The sequence below is a fragment of the Passer montanus genome, unplaced genomic scaffold, assembly GCF_014805655.1.
Source record: "Passer montanus isolate IOZ18808 unplaced genomic scaffold, ASM1480565v1 scaffold67, whole genome shotgun sequence".
Taxonomy (NCBI): domain Eukaryota; kingdom Metazoa; phylum Chordata; class Aves; order Passeriformes; family Passeridae; genus Passer; species Passer montanus.
In genome coordinates, this window is record NW_024371815.1 from 2220930 (window position 1) to 2234549 (window position 13620).

The window sequence follows — 13620 nt, forward strand, 5'->3', positions numbered from 1 at the left end:
TGCAGTCTCTGCTGGAGTTTCAGCTGGCTAAGTCAGCCTAAGCCCAGCAGCCGGGTAACAGCTGGGGCCAGCACAGCTGGGCTTAAGCAGAGCTGGTTGGGGTGTGTCTTTCAACCCCCTGAGTGAATCTAGTGCAATGTGTAAAACTCAGGGAAACCACAGCTACAAGATGATGATGGGGAATACTGGCAGAACTCAACACCTCAAAGAGTTTAGAGAGAAAGAGTTAAACTTTTTGGACGGGTTGGAAGGATATCTAACTAACTGGAAATAATGGAACCTAGTGAAAAAAAAGTTATGAAACATACCTTATTTACATTATGGCTCTAATGGAATCTTTCTTAGAACATTTTCTTACACTTGAGCTTATGTAAGGCTTACATCCACCTGAAAAAGGTCCCTGTAGGCTTGGTTTGCATGTCAGTAAGGCTGTCTAAGGGTCAACCCCAGCATTTATAGTAGGAGAAGCAATAAGTGGATGCCTGTAGCTGTTAAGACATTATTAAATTCTATGTCTATGTCAGAGGTGGTAAACTTCTGAATGGCCAGAGGCTGCTTTTATTCTCTGGTAGGTGTTTGGTGGCCAGAAGTAGCAGCAGTATTTCTGTTACATTGCATGCCCTGTCCTAGATTAGCATCCTCTGCATAACCCATACACTGAAATATCCTTCAGTTTGGCTGGTCTGTTGACCTGGTGGCATACTTGGGATCCAGGTGTCTCCAAGATGTCATGCCTCTAGAACCTAAAAACCTTGTATTACTAAGTGACCTCTCCCTTTAACTGTGCTACAAATGGGTTTCCAACCTGGTTTAGGGGTCATAGCATGAATAAGGCTATAAATAAAAGGTCCAGATGACCAATAAGACATCTGACAATGAGGATCAGTAGTGTGGGAAATACAACCATGAAGTCAATCCTTCATGAAACCCATGAAGTGAAATGCTAATGGATGCAACGGACATGAAGTGAGTATTTGCACCATTTTAACCCTTTTAAAAACTCATTAAAATGTTTTATTTCAAGGGATGCAAAGGAAGATTCCTAGTGAAATCAGTGGATCTGTTTGCATGACTTAAGTTAAATGAGTTAAATATGTGCTCAAGGTCTCTGCTGATTTGTGAGCCTTGGTAAGGATCTTCCTTTACTGTTTAGGTTTTTTTCTTTAATTGCAAAATCATAATGTGTTTGACGTATTCTCCATAATTTATAACATAACAGTGACAAGCACTGTATTAAATGCTGCTGTGGTGACTGATTAAACTAATGAAGTCCAGGAGCCATATGCAATACTCCACAGCTGGACAAAGAATTAGACTGGTTTTGGAGATGGAAGGATGCTTGGGCATGCACCTGATTCACAGTAATACTCATATCCCTAGGGATAACTACTAATACAGCTGAGGTGGAAAGCTAGAAAATTAAGATGCTTTGAAAATAAAGTGGTAGAAATAAACTGGAGATGAGAAAAAAATTTGTAGCAAGATATCTGCAACTGAATCTCTTCACTAATATTTTCTGCTGACAACAGGAACCCCATGAGCAGGTTTTGTTTTTTTTCTTTTTTCATTTTTCTCCCAAATCAGAGGATTTGTATCCTTTCATGCAGTTCTATGCAGGCTGAAATTACAAGAGCTGGAACTACTGCTGGAAAATTGCAGGAACAATGATTTATTCCTGTATCAAAAACTGAACAAGGGAAAACATATAAACACTGCACTATAGGCACAAAGGGTGATTATTTTTGCCACATAAAACAGTTTTAAAATTCATGGGAAAAAGTAATTTTTGACAGTATGGTGTAGGTGGTTTCAGTCTTATAAAAATAGCTATGGATGGTTTATTTGCTTTTCAGACTGCTATTTTTGCTCTACCATTCAGGTATTTTTAATGGCTTTTCTTGAATAAGACTTACAGCAGTTATGTTTATGGATGGATGAATTTATATGATTACAGCAGACTAAAACTGCAGAATCTTTACAATAGCAGAAACAAATCTGTGGGCTTACTGTATTTTTCTTGAGCAAGTTGTCTTTGAAGAAAATATATGATCATTCTGTTTGATTGGGTTTTTTTTAAAACACTGTATTTATTTTAAGTATTGCAGTGGATTAATGTGCTACTTCTCTGGCTAGACTCTGAATCATATATGAAATTAGAGTGAGGTGTGGGACTTTAGCAGTAGTGTTGTCACTAAAATGTATATGAAAGTCATTCTCTGTTTCTTTGTCAATTTTTACAGTTTGGGTGATGCAAATTCAGATTTCAAACACTCTTTCATGAGCCCTAGGCAGATTTGTTTTGTTAGGTGTTTCAAATGTAATTTTCCCCAGATTTTGTGTTCTGTCTTCTATAGTTCAGGGATACAGAATTATTAACCAAAGATGGAAAAAAAGAATTCTAGTTTAAGTTCCTTTTAAATAAAAATTACTTCCCAAGGCCGGGCTGGATGGTGCTTTGAGCAATCTGATCTACTGGAAGGTTCCCTGCCCATGGCATCTAGTCAAAACTAGATGATCTTTAAGACCCCTTCCAACCCATACCATTCTATGATTCTGTGATTCTAAGTATCATTTCAAAAGCAGAAGAAATCATCTCAAGTCCAGTAATGTGATAACCACCAAACGCTTTTGCAAGTTTAGTCAGGCAGAAGATGGTGAGAACATCCTGCTAGACCCTTCTGCCACAGCACTGTGAAAGAAAAACTAGAATGTTGAAAAATAATGAGAATGTTTTAAATAATGTAAAAATAAAATTAAGTTCTTGATCCCTCTTTGTTTCCCAGTATCCTGAGTGCAGAGGATTAATTTATTATGTGTTTTCAGTCTTCCTTTGAAGACATGAGGACTGTCACACTTACTAAAACCAGCACTGAGACTTTTAAGTAATCTCCTGATTTTACAGCTAGGGCTCTGTGAAAAATATAGTGACTACAAGCTGTTGTATAAGCTTTATGTATTAGAATCACTGGATGGTTCGGGTTGGAAAGGACCTTAAGGATTAGAGGATTAATTTATTTAACTTATTAATTTAACTGTTTTCAGTCTTCCTTTGAAGACGTGAGGACTGTCACACTTACTAAAACCAGCACTGAGACTTTTAAGTAATCTCCTGATTTTACAGCTAGGGCTCTGTGAAAAATATAGTGACTACAAGCTGTTGTATAAGCTTTATGTATTAGAATCACTGGATGGTTCGGGTTGGAAAGGACCTTAAGGATCATCCAGTTCCACCCCCTGTCATGGGTGGGAACCTTCCACCTACTCAGAGCCCCATTTAGGCTGGTCTGGAACACTTCCAGGGATGGACAGTCCACAGCCCCTCTGGGCAAGTGAATTATTTCCTATGGACACACGTTTGCTCTTCCTTACCTCTCACTTGGTGCTGATTGCCAGGTTCAGAGTGAATGATGTACCAGGCATATGGAAAAAACCCAGACTTTCTGTTCTTGATAATTCTGAAGAAAACTGAAATACCCACTAATGCCCAATTTCTAAACACAAATTAATTTTTTAATGCATGTGGGCTCATAACTCCCATTGATCTTCCTAGAAATTGGAAGCAAGAGCATCAAAAATGTCTACCTGCATTTTTGAACATTTAAACATTTTCGAGATTCAGGGTGAAAGGAAACTTCACAGTAGGCCACAAATGTTTGGGACTGGAGAGAAAATATCACATAGAAAACAAAAAAAGATAGATAAATACTTTACCTTTTCATCCTTTGTGTTTATATGAGGTACCAATGATAGGATTTATAGAGGGCTGTTCAAAACAGTATGATATTCATGCACCAGTTTGGTTTTTCTCAGGGTAGTTGTGTCATCCTGTGTTCATAGGAAAATGACAAAATGTACCTTTTATTTGGGAAAAATAGTATATTGTCTTGATATAAGTAACTTGGCTTGGTGCATAAAATAAGATTTTTAAGATGTTAAAAATATGTCGGGGTTTTGTTTAACTGGCTCAAATGCAGAGCAAGAGTGACTTAATGGCATCGATAAGGGTGCTTTGGAAAGTGTGAAGTGCTTTGTATTTCTCCAGCACGTGATTCCAAAGCCCTCCAGCCTTTTACTTACATAAAACATCTGCCTCCAGCTGTTTTGCTTTTCAAAAACAATAGTTTGTAGGAGAGGAATTGGCACCAGTTGTCTATTATGTTTCTATTACTTTAATTTTCACTATTACTCATGCAGCGTTTTTTTTTTTTAAATGATCTTCTTCAAAATGTGTGGCAGTCAGGTTCCCTGGCATCTGATAGTACACATTTTTCACAGTGCTATGTTATTTCAGTAACTTCCTTTTTTGGGGAAAGACTTATCTCTATCTATTCACTGAGACCATGCAAATTTTTATACCAAGCAAACATGGAAAAAAAAAAGGACGTGAAAAAAAATGAGCCAGCTCAGAAAAAAAAGGTACCACCTAAACAAAATTCATGTACAGTTCTGTTAATTATGTAAACAAGACACTCCTGAAGGTTGTTACTTTAAGTAAATCTATTTCACAGCTTTAAAATAGTGTGGTTTTCTATGATGTTTTAACTGAATATGTCTTCTGCAGAAAATCCTCTCATTTTTCTTGGTTTGGCTTTGAACCAGCCAGTGCTGTATCTGCAGACCTCAGCCATGAGACAAAATTTAGCACACTCCCTGGAAAACTCAGAGCAAAAGCCTTCCCCATCCCTTGGAACAGGCACACAAGACCACACAGTTAGGTCCCAGTCCCACACCCACTTAAGCTTGCATGCTTGCAGTAGAAAGGATTTGCTGTATGGTCAAAACATATTAACCATAAAACATATTAACCATAAATTGGAGCCTACTTACATCTGCATTCCCTGCTAAGCTCTTTCCATGAAGAGTTCAAGGGGACTGAGGTATCTGTAAACATGTCCATAGTGACTTCCCACTGAACATCTACCAGATGGGAACATCTCCTAGAAAAATGGTGCTTTTATGTGGTCTCCAGAGCTTACAGCTGGAACTCTGGATACTTTGCAAAAGACTAAGACTGATTTAGAATGGTTTGGTTTTAGGTGAACTTAATATTTATTTTTCTCCCACCATTTTCTCAGAAATGCAACTGTATTAGAAAACTGTTTAACAAAATGACACTGATAAAAGTACTGTTAAGATTAGATCAGAATTTAAGTGGTTGGTAGGACATTAACATTATGTTTGAAATAAAAGGAACTTAATAGACAAATATGAAGATGAATCTAAACCTGAGAATTACATCCCTCACATCACATTGTGATTATCTAAATACCCAAATATTTCTCAACTTTCCATATTTTGCCACATAATCTCTGTGGAATTTTAGGGCAGAAAAGACATGAGTGAAAGCTATTCTGGGAAAACCAAGTTCCCACAGTCCAGCTGGCCACATAAGCAAAAAATGTTTTGTTCTCTTGTGAGCACTTAAGGTGTAGACAACTCCCATGTTTTCAGAACTCTGCTCATTAATAGTTAATGAAAAATTATGAAGGTTGAAGACAGATAAGCTTACAATAGCAACCACAAAATTACACTTCACCTTTTATTTGCTGTTTCAGACTAAGCCTCTGTTTCAGACTAAGCCACTGTTTCAGGCTTTGTGGCATAACAAAGGTGTACAGGTTAACTGGTTTTTTTTCTTTTGATTGATGGAAGATAAAACCTAAGGAGATCAAGAGAGCTTGTGTTAATTGCCAGCCTGTTTTCTCAGTGACAGTGATTGTACAACTTGTTTTCTCTTTTATGAGCTAGAACTAAACAAAATTATAGTGTATATTTACCTACTTACTAGTAAAAGTGCTGAGCTGCTCAGTTACTTTCATTGAATCAGTGACTGCCTGTTTTCAGGCTACTGGCCAAGGGGTGGTTGTGTCAGTTTTTTCTGTGTACATGCTGTTTGCTAGCTTGATACTGGTAAAATTGGAAGCTATTTAGTTTTTCCTTAAATCACTTACACCTCTTCCAAATTTTTTCTCATAAGTGCATGTCAGCTAGGATACCCATACCTGGAGAGAGCTCTCTGTAATAATCAGAGATAATACACTATACTGAAATCCACTCTTTTACATTGTTCAAATTTGAACAGGATAATTGAACACGTACTTTGTAGCTTAGTCAGTTCTTCATAGAACAAAGGCAGTTACTCACTTTTTTTTACTTCACAACTTCCCACAGAAGTAGAGTTGTTTTTTTCTTTGTGACAAGGAATGCTACCTATTAATTAGGCTTTCTTCTGTGGGCATCTGGACTGGCTGCTGACAGCAATGTATCAATGAATTAATGAGAATAAAACAACCTGACACCTGCTTTGTTTTTTATTCTCTCAAATGGAGCGACTACTGAGAAAAGTGTTAAGACACCTAGATTTGTTGACTATAGAATGATTTTTTTTTGGTAGTTGCAGTATACAAATAAAAATTATTTTGGAAGCTCAGAGGCATAGCTAAATAAGAGCTCTGCTGTTTGGCAGAAGAGTATGGCATTATGTATAATAATTTTCATTTAACAAAGAAGAAAGCATTTGGGTTTTGCTAATTGAGTAACAAGGAAGTAAAGCTTTGCTGTTTATTAAGTTGTTATCTAACTATATGGTCAGAGTGAATGATAAGGTATTTTGGAGCTGGGCATTTTGATAAACGTGTGAGATTAAGTTGCTTTCATGCATGAGCATTTTGTCAAAAAACCTGCAGGTCCCTGTGCTTTTAGTGATGTGGTCAACATAAACACAATGTAACTGGAAATTGTTTTATATCTAATGAATAGAATAAGGTATCCTAAATGCACCTTGATACATCAATTTAAATAAACTTTTAAAAGAGGTGAACAATATACGAGGAGCATGCTTAAATGGGTAATTGTGTGATTTTCCACCATATTGTGCATCTGCATTCATCTTGATTTATCAAGCTAAGGCAGCTGTGAGGGTGAAACATGTAACAAATTGTTATCAATATTTTTATTTGCAAGCAAAAGGAGTATTAGCATTGCATCTTGGTTTCTGTCTGAGCAGAATTTGAAGCTTTCTGTAATATTTCCAGTATTTGATCAGAAATTGATGTGGTAAAAATAAAGTGTGTTAATTGAAGCCTTTTAATCTGTTCTGACAGTCAGTAAAAATGTAAGTAAATGTTATTAGTATAGCACTAATAATTCTACCATTAACAGGAAGAAACTTGCCTTGGATTTTTGAGCTATTTCTAATTTGGGACTAGAGGAGCTTAGAGGTTTGTGATACTCAGTAATTTATCTTTTTGTCTGCTCCTGTGTATTTGCTGAGCCAGAGTTTATAAGAGACATAAAAGATTACAGACATTTGGGGAAGCCTCTTTGTTTTAAGAATCCTTAAACTAAATCTAAACCATCCTTTTGGCAACTCTTAAGTAGTTCTAGTTAAACAAGATTTGAAACTGGAAGAGCTCCTCTCTTATCAGATTTGGTCTTTTACATTGCTTAGCTTGCTTGGGCTTTCTAGACAAAATTATATTTGTTACTCTGTCCATTAGCTTCTTTCCTTTATTAGCAACCTTGATGCTAACAAACCCATAAAAATCAGTAGCACTTCTCTTGTGTTTGCATTTCATCTAGAATAGTCACAACAGAATAAGAAGTAATTAAATATTCTGGTCATGCTTTGGACTAGAAGTGTGTTGTTTTGATTGTTCTTTGCATAACAAACATTGTGGATGGAAGCTGGATCAACCTTTGTTTCTCTTTTTGAATAGTACCTACCTAAGGCTCTGACCTGTGATGCAGTCACCTGACTTTGGACAAAACAAAGACATAATTTTATCTCTTAGGTGACTTAGCTACAGGACTTTGAATGCATTAATGGGAGTTATATAATGAAGCTTCTTTTCCAGTTTTGCAGACCTTAGTATTTTTATCCAATCTGCTCTATACTCATATTTTGAAACTCTACTGTCATTAAGTGTGTACCACAGTGAAATAATGCCATATAGGTATTGTTTCTACACCATCCCTCATTTAGAGATACATTTTATTATCATGAATTACTGATATATTAAATATGAAGTATTTATTAAATTTCAGTATTCAGTAAGTACGCATTAATCTGGTTGACATAAACCCAGCTTCAACAGCCATTGAAGAAGCCAGGCAAAAGTCTTTCACTAAGTGGCAGAGACAAGAGATGGAGCAAAGATTTTCATAGTGTTGCCCACACATCTGTCTTGGTTATGATAATCTCTAAAGAAAGGAAAATGGAGAAGTTACTTTTGGTTCCATTAAATCCTTGACCTCTTAAAAGCCTGATACTAAGGAATTCAATTAGTGACAAGTATAGTTGCAGGTTGAATGATTCATCCCCATGTATTCAAGTTTCACAATTCATACATAAGAATTACATCCATTTCTCTCAGCTTTAGCATTCTTTAGGTAAAATATTTAATTAACTTGCCTAAGAATAAAAGATTTGATTAGTCCTTGTCAGTGAGTGATTGGGCTGTGGATTTGTCCATCCACCTTGGTGAGAGTCTTCTGAGCCCTTAAGACAATTTCAATTAAATTGGCAAAATGGGGGTGATCACAAAAATAAATGGCAAGTTTTGTGATTGGGCAGACAAGGAGAACTTTATTAGTGGGTTCGCTAACTTCCTGTGAAAATCATGGAAAAGATATTCTGACAGTGGGGAAAGACTCGAGCAGACCTTGCAGAGGACCATAAGGTGCAAGGCTGGAGGAAACCAGGCTTCATTAATTCTGCAACAACTGCTTGGTTTTCTTTTCCTTTTTAAGTCTCATTATGGGAAGTGCCAGTAACTGACAGATACAGAGAGCTTGACTTTTAGGAATTGGATGTTGCCATCTCTTTGCTGCTGCTCCTGGGAGCCCAACCTGTCAAACACAGGGATGAATGCAAAATGGAAGAGTATGACAAAGTCCAGACACATTTATTCAGATGAAGTATTAGGTTTTGCATGCCAGTTTTAACATGTAGGGACTTGGGCCCTTCCAGCTTTTCTGGATACTTTTAACTTATTCTACAAACTATGGGTAATATCCACAGTTACACAGGAGACAGGACATGATATAAGAATCAAAATTATTGTATTCCTAATAATGGGGAAATGACCCCTTCATGTTGGTTGATACAGTTGTGGTTGGTCAATGTTTTCTTAATAATTCTGCATTGCATTTTTTCTCTTGTTCCACTTTGTGCAGAGGTGCAAAAGATGGAAGGTGACTCACTCAGTATGGAGCTGTTATTCCAACAGGAATCACTTTCTGCTGGTGTGTCTTCTGTGAACTGTTGAATCACTGCCCAACTTCTGTGTCCCTAAAGAATGTGCCCAAACAGCAGTGATTCAAATAAGTGTTGGACCACTGCTGTCGTTGAGACCAGTTTACAAGAGTCCAGAGGGTTTTGTCTAGAAAATTAAATTTCTGCTCACTTAAACCCAGGTGGTTTTTGCTTTACAAGGGTAGTGTTTCAGAGGGATGAGATACTGTGAGAAAACTAAATGGATGCAAAGTCAGTCTTGTCTCACACTCCTGTTTCACCTTCCTTAGCTCCCTATAGTTTCTCCTAGACCTTCTGAGCTTTTGATATTGTCTCCAGAATCAAGATCTGAGACAAAAAATTAACTTTCTCTTTACACAACATCTACTTCAGAAATGAATTTAATCCATGGCCCCTTCAGGAGTACCAGAGGCAGCTACTGGTGACCTGGGTCATGTGGTGCTTCCTACCTGAGTTTCTGTCACTGCCTGGGCTCCTGTTGACAGGGTGTTTGAACAGAATCTCCATAACTGGCACCTGGAGACTCCTAGATAAGGGGCAATATCTTCTTTTGGTTCAGACACTGTGCTAGAGGAACAAGGGGGAAGGCTACACAGAGATTGTTTTGAGATTGTGGGGCTGTGCTTGGAACTCTGAAAGAGGATTTTATTGGGAGCTGCAGAAAAAGCACATGTGATTTTTAAGAAATAGTATTTTAATTTTTATTCTGCATTTCTTTTGAAATGGAGAGTCATCCTGAATTTGAAACTGCCTTCTGGTTCGAGCTATTACAGATATAATAGGGCAGGTTACCATAGGTTTCCTAGCACTGAAGGTGTGCAGCTAATACATAGTCATATAGCTTGCTGAAAGTAGTTTTTACATGAATTTGGTATAACCAGGTCACTTTAGGTCACTGTGGTAGTCATCACAGTCCTGTAAATGGTACAGTTAAACCAGTGGATACTATTTTTTCTATTAATCTTCCTAGAAAAGCCTTTGTAATCCTAATTTTCTAGGCCATTAGGGTAAAGGCAGATTACAGCTAAAGCTGGTTTATTAACTTTACTCACCTTGGGTTTAACCAGCCCAGATCTCCTTTGTTGGGTGCCTGTACCTGGAGTCACTACTTTTGTCAATGGTCTTTCAAACTTGTTTTCTTACATTTAGGCCTGAGTACCCTTATCTTACTGTGAAATTAGATTGGGCTTCAGAGTTGGCCCTGGACTGAGCAGCAGGTTGCAGCAGGACTTTTCCAGAGGTCCCTGCCAACCTCACTTATTCTGGGTTTCTACCTGATGCCCTCTTCACAGCATGTGAGGCAAACTGCTTCATGAGTTCCAGTTTATTCACAGCACACTGCAGTGAAGCAACAAGAGCACCCAAACTGTGGTGGCTGAATCTTCTTCCACCACTTCACCTGTCAGCTGAGTGATGCCACCCTGCACAGGTCTGGTCATAGTCCCTCCTGGCTGTGCCCATGGAGAGCATTTCTTGGGGCTGCCATGGTGCAATCCCAAATTACAAGGCACATGTCCCCACAGTGGGCAGCAACAGATTAGCAGTTGGCTCTGGACAGTGCAGGTGACAAGCCTGGTGTCTCCTAGGAGCTGAGGGGCAGAGGAATGGACAGGATCCTTTTCCCCATGGAAGCGCTTGTCTTAATGACAGGAATTGTATTTTTGCACTGGCTTCATTTGCTCCTCAGCTCTCAGCTTCTGACCACAGACCCCTTCTGACCGTTTCACTGCAGCCTCCAGGGATGGACGGCCAAACCAAGGCCATCCATCCCTCGTGTCCAAAGAGGCAGCGGTGGGTGCTCGCCCCCCGCACCCGCGCCGAGCGTCTGCGTGAATGTTGCTGCGGCGCTCTCGGAAAGGCTCTCCCTGGAGCTTTGCGGGAAAGTTCACAAGCGGTGGGGCTCCGCCGCCGCCGAGAGACCGGTCCCCGCCGCGGCTCCCGCGGGGCGCGAATGCCGTGTCCGTGAGCGGCGGAGCCCGCCCGGCGTTTCGGCGCGGGCCAGCAGATGGCGGCGCCGCCCCGGCTGCCCCGTAGCCCTGACCCGCGGGGCGCGCAGCCCGCCCGAGCCGCGGAGCGGCAGCGGGGCGGCGGCGGGGAGCAGCCGCTCCAGGAGAGCATCCTTGGCGGCCGGCCGGGAGCAGGTCTCCCTCATCAGCACCTCCTTCGTGCTGAAAGGGGACGCGTCTCACAACCAGGCGATGGTGCACTGGACGGGCGAGAACAGCAGCGTGAGTACGAGGGGCAGTGCGGGCGGGCTTTGGGGTCCCTGCCCTTGCCGTTGCTTTGCTCTTCCAACTTGCGGGGAGCGACCTGCGCTCCGCCGGCCTCGGTGCGGCCGGAGCGCGCTGCTCCCGCGTCCCGCTGGCCGGCCCGGGGCGGGGAGTCCCCGCGGGCAGCGCTCGGGGTGCTGCGGACGGTGAGGTGCCGCCGGGAGGCGAAGCGCCGCCGCGGTCGGGCCGACCCCGTATACCCCTCGCCACTTCCCCAGAAGTTTGGAAAGTTTGCGAGCGCGCATCTTGCAGGAGCGCCGGGTGCGCGGTGTGCGCCGCGCTGCGAGGAGGAGCAGGAGGAGGAGGAGGAGGAGGAGGGCGGCTTAGCTCCGGACCGGCGACGCGGTGTCCCCGTGTGCGGTCGGCTGCCCCCGGCTCTGTGCCAGGGTATCCGGGTAAAGGAGAGGCACGGACGAACGGCGGTGCGGGGATTATCTCCTCCAGCCCCGCATGAAGTCCCAGATTAAATTGTCGAGGCTTAATCGATTCACCGCGATTCAGTCATCCCCGTGTAATCTCCCCCGCGCCGCGCTCTGCCTTCTCAAGCGCCGGGGAAAGAAAAACCCGAAACAAACCGAAAATGAAATAAAACGTAGCTCTGGGCTTGAGGTGATGTGAGCAGCAGGAGTGAGAGAGCGGGACGGCCCCGCCGGGCGCCGCAGGTGCGCAGGGATGTCCCGCAAAGGTCCGGAACAGCAGCAGCTCTCCGAGGGGGCTCTTACAGCCACATCGGTGCATAAAAACCTTGCGCTGGGACCAGTGATACTGCATTAGAGTATCACAACTTTTCACAGTTAAAGCAATGTGCCTTGCCTTTATTGTTAATCTGGTTTAGACAGCAACTCTTACCGTGGGTGCCACTAATATTTTTTAAACTAATTTTCAGTTTCAGCTAGTCTTCATTTCTTTATGTATTAATGCATTAATGGTTGTGTATTCACACCGGTGGTTTCAGGGTTTTGCTGCTTCTAATTTGTTCTTCACTGAAACATTGTATCATAACAGTGGGCGTCATGGGTAAATATTACATAGCACCTTGCACTGTCTGTGCAGCTTTATAGTCTGGAAAATGTTGTTAAGAAGGCTTAAGATGAACTTTCTCCTGGAGGATTTTTGTGTTTCTGGAAAACTCCTGGGCATTTTAACTACATTCAGCGAAGCTCTGACTCTGCTTGAACTTTATGAATTTAGTATAAAGTTTACTTAAACTTGGCTTAGTTCAGAGTGTGTGTGTTATACTTCCCATAAGTATGTGAATTATCATCCTTTCTCTAGGACCTGAAGTCCTGGGTTTTTGCCTGTTTTGCTAGGGAGCCAGCCAGGATGTGGAGCTGCTAAGGCTCCACTGATGAGGATGCAGTGATTCCCTGGAGCATGCTGAGCGCTTATGTTAATGCTCTTGTATAATCGGGTGTCAGAGTCGAAGTCAGCATAAAGCTTGACACTTTCAAAGGCAGTTTTTGATTTGCTCAAGGAAGGAATTGTAAGATGATGGTCATTTTCTTGAAAAGAAAGTGTTGCAAATCAGCAGCATCAGCTGTTCTGATTCTGTCCTTCCTCCATTTCTCTGCTATTAGACGGCTGCCGTTTTCTGTGGACAGTGCTTGCAGGCAGTTAGGACAGCTTCCTTGAAGAATTCAGTATTAAAAAGTTGGCATAAGTTCATTTTTTGACATAGAAGGCAAGTAACAGCTTTCATGCAAAGCATTCTGCACTCTAAAATGAAAATAGTAGAACCTTGCTAATCCACAGTTATGACTAGCAGTCTCGCCTCGCCTCTCTGCAAAGATTTAATAACAGATGCTGCAGTGAGGGCTTGTATTGCTAAAATGTTATTATTTTTTCACAGTAGGCTACAGCTCCCTTACTAGAATACTACCACATAGTCTCTTCAAAAGCAAAGATAAATGGCAACTGTCAGAAGAAATGAAAGTGGTTACAGTCTTTGCTGCAACTTAGCTGGTTTTTTTCTTTGGTTAGTTGCTATCTACTAATTCAGTATTGCAGAAGGACACACTCATCATGAATGCCTTCAGATGTTCTGTATGTTATTATACATTCAATAAAAAATACTTTTGCAAAGTTCCTTACAAA

The 13620-nt window shown here is 41.0% G+C and overlaps 1 protein-coding gene across 1 annotated transcript in view; it reads left to right on the plus strand.

Moving 5' to 3' along the window:
• The first annotated feature begins 961 nt into the window (after positions 1 to 961).
• The window catches only part of SORCS2 (sortilin related VPS10 domain containing receptor 2), a 548577-nt gene continuing 535918 nt past the window's right edge, over positions 962 to 13620 (plus strand). The window contains exons 1-2 of the mRNA XM_039728870.1: positions 962 to 966; positions 10989 to 11484. Coding sequence (XP_039584804.1) covers positions 962 to 966; positions 10989 to 11484 — 501 coding nt within the window. The remainder of the gene's footprint in view (positions 967 to 10988; positions 11485 to 13620) is intronic.